We start from the raw sequence: 14,292 nt of genomic DNA, 5'->3' as shown, positions 1-14,292 counted from the left end.
TTTAAATATAAACTTTATTTATGATCTCAATGTTACCTTATAAAAAAATAATTTTCAACCCGTATTTTGATATAATCTATTTATGTTGAAATTATTGTAACCATATCATAAAAAGAAAATCATTCTTATCTCTAATTTTATATTGACAAATATTAATGAGTGGTATTGAACACAAGTTAGCTGCTCTTTATAAAAATTGCATTTACTATATTGTCTATGAATAATATGGTTTCTTTAATAAATAGTGTCTTAATTAGTGCTCCTTTAATTCAACTATCCTTCTCCTTATATCGAAAACTTAACTATTCTTGATGGATAGATCGATTCTCGATGGACAAAGTTGGGAATTAATAAATTGGTCAATGAATGAAATCAATACTTCTACTAAAACTTTGAAGTCCAACGCCCCGTTTTAGGAGACCCGAGCGATCATCGTTGGACTCTGTTTCTCTAATGATAATGACAAGGTTATTTTCTCCAATCATCATCCTTTTTTCTTACGTTTCCCCCTGAATTCCCGGTGGATTCACAGCTCAACAGGTAAATTATTTTGCTTACTTTTAATAAAGATTTTAATTTTTATGCGACGCATTTGATCTTGGTAACACGTTGGTTTTTGAGTTTTTTTATTGTGGAACATGGAACTGCCCAGAGGGTTGTTTTGCAAGTTGAGGTAGATTTTGATGATTTTAAAGATGTTGGTTTTGATTTTTGTTGAAATTCTGATGATGAATTTGGTTTCTTGAACTACCCATTTCTCTTTTTCCTTGAAAAGTTACTTTTTCTACATGTAATATGATCCGCTTTTGATGGTGTTTTCTTTTTTCTTGGAGAAAGGAGGATGATAAACTGAATGTTCAATGAACTTTAATTAATCTAGTACTGGAAAAAGAATGAACCCCAGATTCTGAAATTCGGCATTTCATAGATATGTTAGTTCTTCAGTTGACTCAGTCTGTTATTCTGAATATCTGAAAAATCAATTCTGAATGGTGGTTTCTTTTTCTTTTTATCCGTTTGATTAACTAAATTCTTGCCCAAAATCATTTCTTGAATAATTTCAGAAAGTTTCTGAGATTGCTATGGCTATGACATGTTAGTGCAGTTTTATTTGCTGTGTATCTTTGAGTATTTTCTCTCCACTGTTTCTTGAAGTCTGACGAGGATGCCTGCTTTAGCTAAGGTTAGTGAAACAAGCAATTCATGACAGTTTATGCCTGTTTTGAAGGGGAAAAAGATCAAGAAGAGTTTATCCATTTTTGCAATGGATCAGATTGATGATTCCATGCGGAACCAAATAGCAGCACTTTTGAGAGTTGTAAATTTCACAAGATGCTTTAAAGAAGACAATGTTCCATGTAAAATAGAAGAGGTAATAGACATGGTACCTTTCCCACTCTGTTGTTTTGTTTATTCACCTGATTTTTTTTCTGACGTTTTTTGTTGTTTTGATTTCAATTTCTCAGGGTCTCTTTTTGGGTTCTGTTGCGGCTGCTTATAATATGGATGCACTTAAACATTTAAATATCACACACATCTTAACAGTGGCTAGTTCTCTGAAACCTGCACATAGCAATGACTTTGTGTACAAAATTATACCAGGTAGGAAAGTTTGTCTTTAATCAGGTGATATAGTTTGAGCAAACTTATTATAAAACTTTTTGGACTTTTCATGCTGTGATTCGTTTATTTGTCTGTTGTTCTTTAAATGGTATGCATTTGTTCAGTTGACTTATTCTATCTAAGCCATTGGTTCGTCTTACCTAATTGATAGTTTATTTTTGCAGGAATGTCGTGCTAAAATGAGTTTCTAACTAAAATTATAGCACATTGTCCTTAACTTATAATTGTATGCTAATGTCTGCATATTAAGCTGTCTGAGCTTTATGCTCAGGTATCCTCTGATTGCCTTAATGTTGTATTAATTTCAACCTTGTATAGTCCTCTTGTTATAAATGATTCGGTATAGCTTCTTTTTCTTTTTTCTTTTTTTTGTTGTGTGTGTGTGTGTGTGCTTCCTCAGACTTTGGCAATAGATTTCTTCCGTCCACAGAACAAGTTTTTTAATACCTTAATCTAATGTGTATCCTGATGCAAAGACTTTTCTTGCTTATTAATGCTATAAACTTATTGAACATCCTGAATTGGCATTTAGCAATAATTCTTATGATCTTTTGTGCTAATTTAACAGTTTTGGACAAAGAAGACACAAATTTAAGTCAGTACTTTGATGAATGTTTCGATTTCATTGATGAAGCAAAAAGACAGGGTGGTGGTGTATTGGTTCACTGCTTTGTTGGAAAATCAAGAAGGTAATGTTTCTAGTGATCTGTTCTGCTTTCTGACATGATTGTTCCTACAGATATTTTATATCAACAGGTGTTTAACATGTTTGATTTGTGTTCAATATCCACACTTCAATGTTGTGCTGCCGTACTTATGTTTTTCTCTGTGATTCAACTAACTAATGGGCAATATTCTGTAGTTTTTATTGCTGGAATCTCAGATTGAGCCCAAAGAAAAAAGTATGAGATCTGCTGCTCTCTGGATTAAAACTATGCAACTCAAATGTTTCAAATAAATTATGCTTTAAAAATTAGGTGCAAGCCTTAGGTTAATTGCCTTAGTTACTGCTGAGTGATTTTGGTTCTGAAAACTCATTTGATTCTGAAAACTCAATTACTGAAGTTTATGTGCGTACTTCAACAAAATAAGGTCACAGGCTTCAGCCTTCATTCTTTTCTTCTGTTTCCAAAATTTATTGGACAATGGTATGTTTGGTAGCTCTACACATCTATTTGAAGCAGAAAAGAACCTAACAGCCACTTGTGGAAGTTTGATTGAAACGCTTACTTTCAGATCTCAGATTTAAATCATGAACAAAGGATTTTGTTAATTGTAACTGCATGCAATTTGTATAAAGCAGAACGTACAAATAAATATTTTAAAGCACGGTTACTTTGCTTGTGTTGTTGCTGTTGGCATTATTTGAAGCAAATGTTAAGAGAAGATGTAAAGGTGAAATAGAAGTAATATAGTTAACTGAATTGGGAAATAAAGTTAAAATATCCAGGGGATGTCATAAATTATATAAGCGTGAAGTCCAATAATCAAGGGATAGTTTCCAAGTAGTTTGTTATAAGGATCAGCAACTTGTATGCATCTTGTTAAATATAGTTTCTTTTTCTCTCTTTCTCATGCTTAAAAACACATTTTAAAAAAACATTCTTCAAACTGCACTTTCCTGCTTGAAGATAATGTCTATTCTTGTTTTTTTCCAGATAAAGTCATTTCATGTGTTCAAATATTTTTGTCATGCAGTGTGACCATTGTTGTTTCCTATCTAATGAAAAAGCATGGTATGAGCCTATCACAAGCCTTGGAACATGTGAAGAGCAAACGACCACTGGCAGCTCCTAATTCTGGTTTCATCCAACAATTGCAAGAGCTTGAAAAATCTCTTCAAGGTGCGTCATAATATTTTTTACAAACAGATAAAGATATATGTGTATTTACACCTTGACATACAAGTCCCAACACACATACTAACATGGTTGGATATAGCATGCATCAATTGCCAAAATGAAGCTTTCTAGACATAAACCTTCATGAAGTTGGATGTCTCTACCGTATTGAAACATCTAGTTATGCAGCTTCTGCTCATGTTACTATTGTTTATAAAGGTGAAAGATGATGCAAATTGTTTTGATTCAAAAGGATGCTGTTGCTTGCATTTGTTCTATACCATGTTGTTTAAACAACCTTTTTAGATGAGACCATGTCGGATGCTATCACCTGCAGTCCAGCAGAATGAACAGCCAGCAAGCACTTCAGCAGCCTTGTTGTGATTGTTACCTAACTGATCTTTTAGTAATGTGCTTTAAATAATGTCTAGAAATGTTTTCGCTCTTGAGGAAAGGGGCAAAACTTGAATGTGGACCAATTTTTGTTTGGGGCAGAGTTGTTTGTTTTGGACCTAACAAAAATAGCTCTGTAATTATCTTTTGATTTTTGTAGTTAGTTTCCAACTGGATTTGCTTATCACTATAAACTTTCCATTTGTTGTTTTTCATTATCTCTGTGGTTTATACATTTTCGTCTTTCCTGTTCAAATTTTGTATTAACTGAAACTTTTCCTTGTTTGACTTCCCCTTGTGATGCAGCCAACCAAGAACAGATGAAAAATAACGAATGAAGAAAAGCTTACCTGTGGAGAATCACTTGTTAGAAAAACAGTTGGCCCGAGATATTGATGATCAAATACATCCAATATGCTATAGATTTACAGGCTTGCAGTTGCAGGGCACCATTTCTGCAAAATGTCACAGTCCAACATTGGATGTATCAGCTCATATCAGCACTGGACCTGAAAAGGGTGCAAGGGAGAGTCTCCTCTGTATTTCTTTCTTTTTTAGTCAGTAGAAATTAAACAATAAAAAGGGAGCAATTTCATGGTCATGCTTGTTGTGTTTACTTTACATGTTCTGCTGGCAGTGCCAAATTCAGGTCAAATTCCGTCCAGAGAATTATAAAAATCATAGGTCTCTTAAAAAGGAGAGCATAGACGCCATGAATGATTTGAAAAACAAACAGAGACTGGAGGAAGTCAACTTAAAAATAAAACTAAAATAAAAAAACACAAGAGTTATGTACTGCTGCCTACACAATAACCATAAAACCAAATTTTAACTAGAAAAAATGTATTTAAGTGAGAAATGTAAAAGTGTTGTGAGGTAGTCCAACTATTGGACAAAGTAGTATCACTTCTTTTTGAATATTGGCAATTTTCAATAAAATTGGAGGAAGAATCAAAGTCCCTTGAGAAATAATTCAGGAGACACAAACAAAGCATCATCTATAAAGTTACTTCCAATTATTCTGATTCGTCTCTATTACAATTAAGACTAACAATACTTAAAAGAAAATTAATCATTCTCTTTTGTGGGAATTAGTCTATCAAATCCCAAACCCATCAATGATCAATCACTTACCGATCTAAAGCATTATAGTACTAAATAAAACAAAGTACATGGACTGTGGTGAATCAGAGGCTCCATTCATGAACTGATAAGATAACTGACAGCAGCAAAAAGAAAAAAAGAATCTGTCCCCTCAAGACCATTTATTTAAACAGTTAAACAAGCAAGTCTACTGTATACTATCTTTCACTAGATTCATATAGCTTCTCTGGTGAGTACTCTTTTCTTGTCTTTCTTTCTTCCCTTCTCATTCCATTGTGTTTTTATTCATAGAAACAAGTTAATGTCTGTGAGAAATTTCTCTGGCAATGCTGTTGATTTTCAAGAATTTTGGAGCTACCCAGATGGCCATTTTACCAGATTTATGTGAAATTTGGCATTCTGTTTCTGTTGGTTTTCTGCAAGGATATGTCCGTTTTTTGAACTCCATGCTACTGTTGTCTTAGTCACAAAGTAAAGTTGATGGTTGCATTTAGAAAGACCCCTTAAAGGGACTGTTCTGGAATAAGATATTTTGATTTTTGCAATTCAGGGTAAATAAATAGTTTTCTTTGTGATAAGTGATGACTTTGCTTTACTATAGAACATCTGAAATGTTGGTTGATGATGGACAGCACTGGAAAGCAGATTTCAAAATTATTGACCGAAGTGGAATGCTTAATGATGAAACTTTTAACCTTTTTTCCAGTATTTGTGGGTAGATAATTTTGTTGTATATATATGCTCTTGTTGCCTAAATTTTAGCTCTGTGAACCCAAGAATTTGGAAACCTACTTCTGATCCACCAGTTGATGCTGTTAGGTAATATCATTTTTAACATTGGAAGTGGTTTTTTTATACTGATTAATGAAACAATGACAATGGTTTTTATATATACATTCCTATACATTGTAATTAGACTCTATGAAAGTCTTATGGTAAAATTTAACGGGATGGTCGGTACCTGCTACAGGCTAGTTATACAGCATGATATGCGGTAGCTTAGAATTTTGGTTTTAGAGAATAATACATGTTTCTTACCAGTTCTGCACCTGCCTTTGAAGGGGAAAAGGAGTAAGCCAAAAAGAACTAGAAGAGCTTCTACTTATTAGTTATGGATCACATTGATAATTCCATCCAAAATGAAATACCAGAAACTTGGAGGGTAAATAGATATTTTGAAGCAAGTAATGCTCTATGCCAAATCGAAGAGGTACTCATTTTAATGATTTTCTTTTGCAGCATCATACTTTTGGTTTTTTTTTTTTTAACATCTTATTGGACTTTTTTTTATTGCTTTTCCTTTTTGGGTCCTGAATTTTGTGCCTAATTTCAAATTTATATCTTTTAGGGTCTCTTCTTGGGTTCCTTGCGTGATGCAAGCAACAAGAGTGCACTAAAAAGTTCAAATGTTACACATATCTTAACCGTGGCTAACCTATCAGTCCCTTCATATCCAAATGATTTTGTTTATAAAATTATTGAAGGTATGAAAAACTCTTCCCTTGCTCAGGTAATAAGTTCTTGTTGACAAATCTGTGCATTATATTTTAACTTCATATATCTGTTGAACTAGGACTTGCATTGAAAACCACCTTAGTACATGCAATTAACCATAGGATTATGCTTGATGTATATGCTTTTCAGCAAATCATTATTCCTTTTAGTATCTCCTTGGATCCCTTTATCCTTCCAATTGCCAGGCTACATAAATAGCAATAGGCTTTGTTCACCCTCTTAAATCCCGAGTCCTTGGTAAACAACTTAAGAGACATTAACAGCTAGCTGCAACTTTATAATCCTCTGCTCTCTGAGCATTTAGATTGCAGCATTTACATGCTTGCCATTACCGTGCAGATTTATGGAATTGAAAGTTTAAACTCATCATATTCTTGGTGTTTTTGATAAATTGAGGCAGTCATGGACAGAGAAGAGACAAATCTAATGCAGTACTTTGACGAGTGTTTCAGTTTCATTGATGAAGCTAAAAGACTGGGTGGTGGTGTGTTGGTTCACTGCTTTATGGGAATATCTAGAAGGTGATTTTCCTTACTTTTGTGTCACGTCCTTGATCATGATCACGTTTTTACAGAATTATTTCTTATATTGGAATTATTAGTAGTATTACATCATAAATAAGAATCAATACTCTTTACATTAGAATGTGGCAATCTGTGTATAATGTTTCACTTATAACAGATTGTTAGAGCACCATTCCTTCAACTTGCATTCATGTTATTCTGCCACCTATCTTTGTTTGTCACAAATAGGAATATGCTGGTAGTATCAGTGATCTCATTTAAATATTAAGAAAAAAATGTTTACAGGCTAGGTGTAATTTCATACTACCTCAATAGTAGTACATAATTTGTTGGATGTGGTATTCAGCGACAATTTTTCGATAATGCTATCTTCTGTTTAGTTTTTCAGTTCCCAAATGATACTAGTTTTATTTGTTAGATTTATAGAGTTTTGCTGCTATTTGAGTTGCATCTTGTAGCTTAAAATGCATAATCACACTGTGAAATAACTAGGAAAAGTATGATACAAAGATATTACTTTTGCTTTCAAATTATCTAAACTTGGAAGTAAAGCATATCATGTTAAAGCTTTTGTTTTCTTACATCTTCCAGTGTGACAATGGTTGTTGCTTATCTCATGAAGAAGCACGGTATGAGCTTTTCTCAAGCTCTGGAACATGTAAAGAGGAGACGACCTCAGGCATCTCCTAATTCTGGCTTCATTTTACAGCTGCAACACTTTGAAAAAACTCTTCAAGGTTGATCACTTTTGGCTACTTTCCTCAGCTCTAGAAGTTTCTTCTGTTGCTAAAGTGTATAATTAGTGATTTTGCTGTGTCCTTACAGAAAGATACTTACTGAATTTAAACTAACTTCGATTGAACTTTGTTTGACATGACTTTTGCTTGTAATGTAGGTAAGGTAGATGAAAAGACCAGGTTTGATCTTTCTTTATCAATTTGTCAGTCCATTTTCTCCTTCTTCTTCAAAAGGCAGTGAGAAGGCAATCAAGTGATGAATGCAGAAGAGCCAAGCATTGTAGGAAGTGGCTTTTTGCTTTGTTGAATATATCGTGCTATGGCAAAATGTAATCCAAATGTACTAGCCACATAAACATGATCTTACTCCAAATGAATTGGAACAAATAAGATTTGGGGAAGGAGGGGGATGTCGAGCAAACCTAAGATTAATTGATTTATCTATAAATATTATGCTTTCCTTTTCTATTCAATCAATGAATTAGAAAATTTCATCAACCAGATGCTGCTTCATCTCTCGCATTATCTGTAGATAAGTAGGCTGCAGTTCTCACTTGCCATCTGCCAGTAGTTCAACAGGGGACTTTCTAGCAGACGGGTCTCAATATAATTTGACAAGAGCTAACTGAATCACAGAATCAGTAAAAACTGCAATTTTCACATCTTTGTTATATCATCTATTGGTACAGACCTTTTGGAAGCAGAGTGACATATGTTCCACTAGAATTATCTGTTATAGCCATTGCAAAACTGCAGGGCTATGCAGAGGTGTCTTAACACTGAGTTTGGTAGGAACCAGACAGAAAAGTGAAAGAAGGGAAAATTACCTGATTTAATGTTACGCTACAACTCCTTTTCTATTCTAAGTAAATGATTGGATGAGGCTTCTTCCCTAAAATTACCAACATATAGTATAGGCTAGCAAGGAAGGGATCTGCACGCCCACGTGCATACACATAATGAGATATCCCACATCAAAGAAATGAATGCTATAGTATTAAAAAAGGCCTGCGATTGGTCTGATAACAACCAACTAGTCAGATACTTTTGCAACTTCTTGTGACAAGATTCACGGCAATAGTAACTAGGTTTTCATCTCAACTTATGAATGCTGAATTTTATATACTAAAATCCTGTGTCAAAGTATCCATTCATTAAAACTGTAGATTCTTTTTTGCTTTTAGCTTCATTTCACAAAGCCATAGGTAAGATCTCCTGCTAAGATCTTTTGCTAGTGAATGAAACTGGAATTAATATATTCAAATATATAATAGTGATATCTTATTATGAATCTTGTTATTTGATGAAGTGGTATCCGAAACTTATAAATACCCGATTAAGTATCATTTTTTTAAAGATTCACTAGGTTCACAGTTCTCTTGCTTGAGCAAAATTGAGCATGGATCATTGGGTGAAAGAGAAACATGCAAAAAGGCTAATAGTGAAATGCTATATTCACAAGGCTAATTTAGATCGCAACTTTAAAGTCACAAAGGTTTCAGTAGGACCATGTAACAAAGATGATACTTCAAAGGCCAATCTCCCTCTAACATCGTCTCCATTAACAGCTAAAACTTCATCCCCCTGTTTAAAGAAATTATTATTATCATTACCTTATGAAACATATCAACCATACAGATCTACAGAAACATATCAAAGCAGCCCTTGCTAGTAAAATATCCCAATTCAAGCTGCATACAAGAGCATTATTTTTGTTATTAAATAAACGAGGAGGGAAGCCTCCTCTTTCCACTCTCCATAACATTCTTGTCCTTCTGCAATCTCTCTCACCCTCTTTATGTTGGGTTTCTTTGTTCTCTACATGATGTTTCAGTCAATACCCTTTCTCCCTTTTGATTCAAGAAAACAATTTGACAGCGCATAATTTTGCCTCAGCTATGGTGTGACAATTTGACATGCCTAGAAACAGTGCTATGATCTGAGAAAAGTGGGAACGTAGCCCCAAATCTAGCTAAGCAACATATCAGAAGTCATTTTCTTCTGAATATAAATGACTAGACAGAGCAGTCGATAGAGCATAACACTAACTAACCAGCTCCGTACTTCTGGCAAAACTTAGAGCAAACATTGATAAATGATAATGAAACTAAAACCAACAGCTTTAATTTTATAGCACCAACAGACGCATTGGCTGATGCAAGTATCGGGATACTACTTTTTTGGGGCTACGCTACCTGTGTTACTCCAGCAGTATATGCAGGGTCATGCAATATAAGTCCTTGTGTTATTAAATAGTCTGGCTAGGCAACACTTTCTTGTTACTAAGCCTAGTGATCCAGTTAATTCATTTATAATATTGAAAAAGTTTTATAATAATCTTTAATTAAGGAATAAAATTCATCAAAATTTTCAAGATTTTGTCATAATTCAATTCAGATCAATTAGATTTCAAGATAAACATTTCATATTAAAATAATCAATTAACAAATTTTCATAAATTCTGTCATTAAGTCATCATTACCTTATACTCGTAAGGCTCTTCAATTTTAAAACAAAAAAATGATTCATTCAAAATTAAATTGACAAATCCAAACAATTTAATATAGAAATCACTTCTTACAAACAAAGAAGTCGAAATTGCCTCATATTAGAAGATATCTGCCCGTCACCTACATCTACATTTGCTTGCTTATGTTCATGTTTAGCTTGCTTGTGTTCCAAAGAGGTGAAAAGGTGATTTTAAGGTGAGATTTTACTTATTCTTATTTTGTGATTAGATAATATAAATTTTTTTGATAATATTTGAGTTTGAATATGTGGTTATATATTGGTTTTAATTTATGAACAGACTTTGTAACCAGGTGTTTGATAATATTCTCTATAGATAACAGTCATGTTTTCTTCAAACAATAATCATATATTAGATTATAAGTTTCAATTTCAAAACAAGTATTGTCGATCAAAATATCTTAATCTGAAAATAATTCAACAAAATTCTATTTTATTTGTTAAGAGAGAAAATATGAATTTTTTCAATAATAGCATCGAAACATGATAGGCGGCAATGTGCATTCCAATAGTAATGAAGATATTGACACGGGAAGAAATGCTTTTAAAAACAAAATTGTCTATTTGAAAAGATGAAAATTGACGCTGAGGCTACAAAGGGAGCACAGCAAAAAAACTGAGCATGTTGTGAACTTGGTGAAAATAATGGTTGCTATATTAGTTGTAGTCACGTTTGTTGTTATCTTAAGCAAATAGTGTTGTATGTATTTAGTGTTAAGCATGATTTGAATTAAGATGTTAATTACTGAGTTTTTTTTTTATTTTTTGCCTTTAATTTGGTCTAATGACCAGCTAAAACCTTGTTCTCTTAATATTTTGTACCTGTGACAAAATAAGTTAATCCAATCATTAAAGAAATTTACATACAATTAAATTGGTTAATGTACTTTATCAAAAGAGACAATAACTTTCCTTACAAATGGAGCACTGTCTGTTTAATTAATCTTAAAAAAAACCTTGAGCTTGTCTTGCTAACCCTAGTTCTCACCATAATCAATTAGCACCCTAAAAGCTCCATACAAACATAATGAACTTAGACACATACCGTCAACAACAATAGTTATGTATACACAAACTATCAATATAAATGTAAAGATTATATGATCATGGCTTCTCTCTCTCTCTCTCCTTTTTTTTTTTTTGTATATGACAATTTATTTATTCCTTATGTGAATTATACATGCATGGCATATATAGACACTATATATATACCTAGCAATATGAAGAGAGGGGAAAGTGCATGAGAATTAGATAAGCAGTTAAAAGATCAGCAAAAGCCTCTTGCCTTTGTTTTAACTCACGAGAAGGCATGTAATTGTTCCAAGATAATAAACGTGAGCCAGACGTAATAATAATAATACCTAAGCAGAGGGGGTGAAAAAGGAGGAGTACCCAAGAACCTCACGAGACTGCGACATACAGCATTTATTTCCCAACTAAGTCATCAGCACATTCCCAGCTACATGTAATTCCCCCCATTGTGGGCTTATAAATAGAGGAAAAAGCACACATTCACTACTACATGGAATCACAGCTGAAGAAGAAACCTAGAAATAATCATTATTAACATGTCTCATATAGCTGTGGAGAGAAATAGGAGAAGGCAAATGAATGAGCATCTCAAAGTTTTGCGTTCTTTAACCCCTTGTTTCTATATCAAAAGGGTATTTATTAGTCTGATGTCTCCCTCTCTTCTTCTTCTTGTTGGTTTCTTTTCTATCTTTTTCTTCAGGTGTAACTTGTAATTAACTCGGTGGTTTTTGATTATGATGTTTTAGGGTGATCAAGCATCGATCATAGGCGGTGTGATAGAGTTTATCAAGGAGTTGCATCAAGTTTTACAAGCTCTGGAGTCAAAGAAACGAAGGAAGAGTTTAAGCCCTAGCCCTGGTCCAAGTCCAAGGCCGTTGCAGCAGGCTACCCAACCTGATCATAGCCCCATTGGATTCGAAAGTGTAGGAGAACTAGGGGCATGTTGCAACTCATCTCTTGCAGATGTTGAGGCAAGGATCTCAGGATCCAATGTGATCCTTAAAATCATTTCTAAGCGGATACCGGGTCAAATTCTGAAGATAATAGCCGTGCTGGAGAAATTTTCATTTGAGGTTCTTCACCTGAACATCAGCAGCATGGAGGACACTGTTTTATACTCCTTTGTCATAAAGGTACATGCTCATGAATTTATCTGTTTCAACTCTCAGAAAGCAAGGCTAAAACCCCAAACCCAAATATTCTATGTTAATTAATCAGAAAAGGACAACTTTGGACGACTTGTCTAAGCTGTTGACTCAAACAATGTTAAATAACTAGTCTGGGAACTAATGTTTCAGAGTTCAGACTGTAATTTTCAATGTTAGATATTTGGTAGAAGATGAGAGAACTTTCCAAGAAAACTACATTGTGTTGTGCTTCTAATCAGGTTCATTTCAATCAGATTTCGTTGGAAATACCTGAGGGCACGCTAGCTGCAGCATTTCAAGTGAAAAAAAGAAACATTGCTTGATCATTGCACTCAGCAAGATGCAAGCATGGAACATATCAGAACTGGGGAACCGGACTAAATCACAGAAAAAACATTGCTTCTATTTTAATTCAGATATTTTTGCTTGGTTCAAAGCTGGCATTCTAATTAATTAAGTTAATCTATATTACTCGATGACATTGGATCAAGCACTACCGGTTTAACACTTTTTTAACAATTTTCTTGTTAGGATGGGAAAGTTTTGAGATCATTTCTATGTAAATTCCAGAGTTTACTTTTTATTTCACCATAGAAAGCATAGAATGATCATTCAGTTGCAGTTGAGAAATGGTCAACTTCCATGTATATAAAAAACCCTCCTCTTACCTTTCAGTGTCTTCTATTTTGTTTGCAGATTGGTCTAGAATGCCAGCTGAGCTTGGAGGAACTTGCTGTTGAAGTTCAACGAAGCTTCTTCTCAGAGCCAGTTTTTTTGAACGAGATATAGTTTTTCCATAGTTTGAAGTGTTCATGTTTTCGTGGTTGTTATATATTATATGCATATAAGAAATGAAACATATATATATATATATATTTCATTTCTTTGGCTTAAAACATAATTACTACTAAAATATACATAACTGGTAAATCATCAACTTAATTATCCACTTTTTCATTTCTTTGGCCTTGTTTTGAGTTATATTCTTCTCTTGGCACTATCATGGCTAATCTTTGCATTAGGCTTTAACAGAAAATTAGATTGGATGTCCCATCAAGTCCCACTTGTAATTATCTCAAGGTTAGGGATATGTGGGTGGTTTAAGTCCCAAAATATTCATGGATATTTATCGTTTTCGTTCGTACCAATTTTGTCATCAATTATTATGGAAAAAGATTTTTGTGCACCTACTAATATATGGTTTTACTGAATATTAGTTTTTGTGTCACATGCATTACACATAATTTGATATCTTAATTATATTAGTATATATAAAAAATTAAATTGAGAATTTAAAAATTTATTATTTATAGAAAAACTATTAAAATTTAAAAAGAAAAATAAATAAATATTAAGATAATTGATACTGACATTGATAAAACAGAAGGTAGAATTCAACATAATCAAATAAGAATAAATGAAGAAAAATAGAGTCCTTGCAACTTGTTCATCAAATTAACATATGGGGAAGTAAGTTTGTTCAACTTTTTAATCATTTTTGGCATTTACTCAATGAATTAACTCAGAATCATTATGTTCAAGTAGAGAATAATAGCAAAATGTTGTATGGACTTCAACTTGATAATAGTATTCAATTTTCTTTCACATTATATTGTCTAGCACCTTAGATAATTAACCAGAATATGACAGTCATGATAAGACAACAAATGAAATGTATGTGTAAGGATTAGGAATAGAACCGACCACCTTCACTGCTCTAGTTCTTTCTTTTTTTAATGTATGAAGGAAAATCTGGTGGATTGTGATGCTTTCTGGGAGGCAATGAGTACTTTCATCCCATTGAAATCTGTCTTCAAACCCTTCATCAACATCCTTCCCATTTCTT

The 14,292-nt window shown here is 33.4% G+C and overlaps 3 protein-coding genes across 6 annotated transcripts; all 3 read left to right on the top strand.

Annotated features, from left to right (window-relative positions):
* On the top strand, positions 254-4,473 carry LOC18602900 (dual specificity protein phosphatase 1). The gene is made up of 6 exons (XM_018120208.1): positions 254-540; positions 1,229-1,372; positions 1,467-1,602; positions 2,192-2,312; positions 3,322-3,467; positions 4,164-4,473. Exons 2-6 carry the CDS (start codon positions 1,265-1,267, stop codon positions 4,193-4,195), a joined length of 543 nt encoding a protein of 180 aa, XP_017975697.1. The 5' UTR covers positions 254-540; positions 1,229-1,264; the 3' UTR covers positions 4,196-4,473.
* LOC18602899 (dual specificity protein phosphatase 1B) lies at positions 4,881-8,210 on the top strand. 4 transcript variants are annotated; one of them, XM_007034555.2, is made up of 6 exons: positions 4,881-5,190; positions 6,023-6,171; positions 6,310-6,445; positions 6,877-6,997; positions 7,592-7,737; positions 7,896-8,210. In XM_007034555.2, the coding sequence occupies exons 2-6, from the start codon at positions 6,073-6,075 to the stop codon at positions 7,976-7,978; spliced, it is 585 nt and encodes a 194-aa protein (XP_007034617.1). In that variant the 5' UTR covers positions 4,881-5,190; positions 6,023-6,072; the 3' UTR covers positions 7,979-8,210. The 4 variants fall into 4 exon arrangements, with proteins under 4 accessions (XP_007034617.1, XP_017975696.1, XP_017975695.1 ...); XM_018120206.1 differs by having other exon boundaries at positions 5,037-5,190; positions 6,031-6,171; XM_007034556.2 differs by having other exon boundaries at positions 5,038-5,190; positions 6,003-6,171.
* Positions 11,807-13,307, top strand: LOC18602898 (transcription factor MUTE). The gene is made up of 3 exons (XM_007034553.2): positions 11,807-11,930; positions 12,045-12,431; positions 13,143-13,307. The coding sequence occupies exons 1-3, from the start codon at positions 11,835-11,837 to the stop codon at positions 13,233-13,235; spliced, it is 576 nt and encodes a 191-aa protein (XP_007034615.2). The 5' UTR covers positions 11,807-11,834; the 3' UTR covers positions 13,236-13,307.

This window comes from Theobroma cacao, chromosome 4 (assembly GCF_000208745.1).
Source record: "Theobroma cacao cultivar B97-61/B2 chromosome 4, Criollo_cocoa_genome_V2, whole genome shotgun sequence".
Taxonomy (NCBI): domain Eukaryota; kingdom Viridiplantae; phylum Streptophyta; class Magnoliopsida; order Malvales; family Malvaceae; genus Theobroma; species Theobroma cacao.
This window is presented reverse-complemented; position numbering and strand designations above follow the sequence as displayed.

Bases quoted from the DNA above. Each gene is read 5' to 3' on its own strand.
- LOC18602899 (XM_007034555.2), top strand. From the start codon at position 6,073: ATGGATCACATTGATAATTCCATCCAAAATGAAATACCAGAAACTTGG. The intron at 6,172-6,309 runs GTACTCATTTTA...TATATCTTTTAG, and splicing joins CTCTATGCCAAATCGAAGAG to GGTCTCTTCTTGGGTTCCTT. The intron at 6,998-7,591 runs GTGATTTTCCTT...TACATCTTCCAG, and splicing joins TTTATGGGAATATCTAGAAG to TGTGACAATGGTTGTTGCTT.
- LOC18602898 (XM_007034553.2), top strand. From the start codon at position 11,835: ATGTCTCATATAGCTGTGGAGAGAAATAGGAGAAGGCAAATGAATGAG. The intron at 11,931-12,044 runs GTATTTATTAGT...ATGATGTTTTAG, and splicing joins CTTGTTTCTATATCAAAAGG to GGTGATCAAGCATCGATCAT. The intron at 12,432-13,142 runs GTACATGCTCAT...TTTTGTTTGCAG, and splicing joins TATACTCCTTTGTCATAAAG to ATTGGTCTAGAATGCCAGCT.
- LOC18602900 (XM_018120208.1), top strand. From the start codon at position 1,265: ATGGATCAGATTGATGATTCCATGCGGAACCAAATAGCAGCACTTTTG. The intron at 1,603-2,191 runs GTAGGAAAGTTT...CTAATTTAACAG, and splicing joins TGTGTACAAAATTATACCAG to TTTTGGACAAAGAAGACACA. The intron at 3,468-4,163 runs GTGCGTCATAAT...CTTGTGATGCAG, and splicing joins GCTTGAAAAATCTCTTCAAG to CCAACCAAGAACAGATGAAA.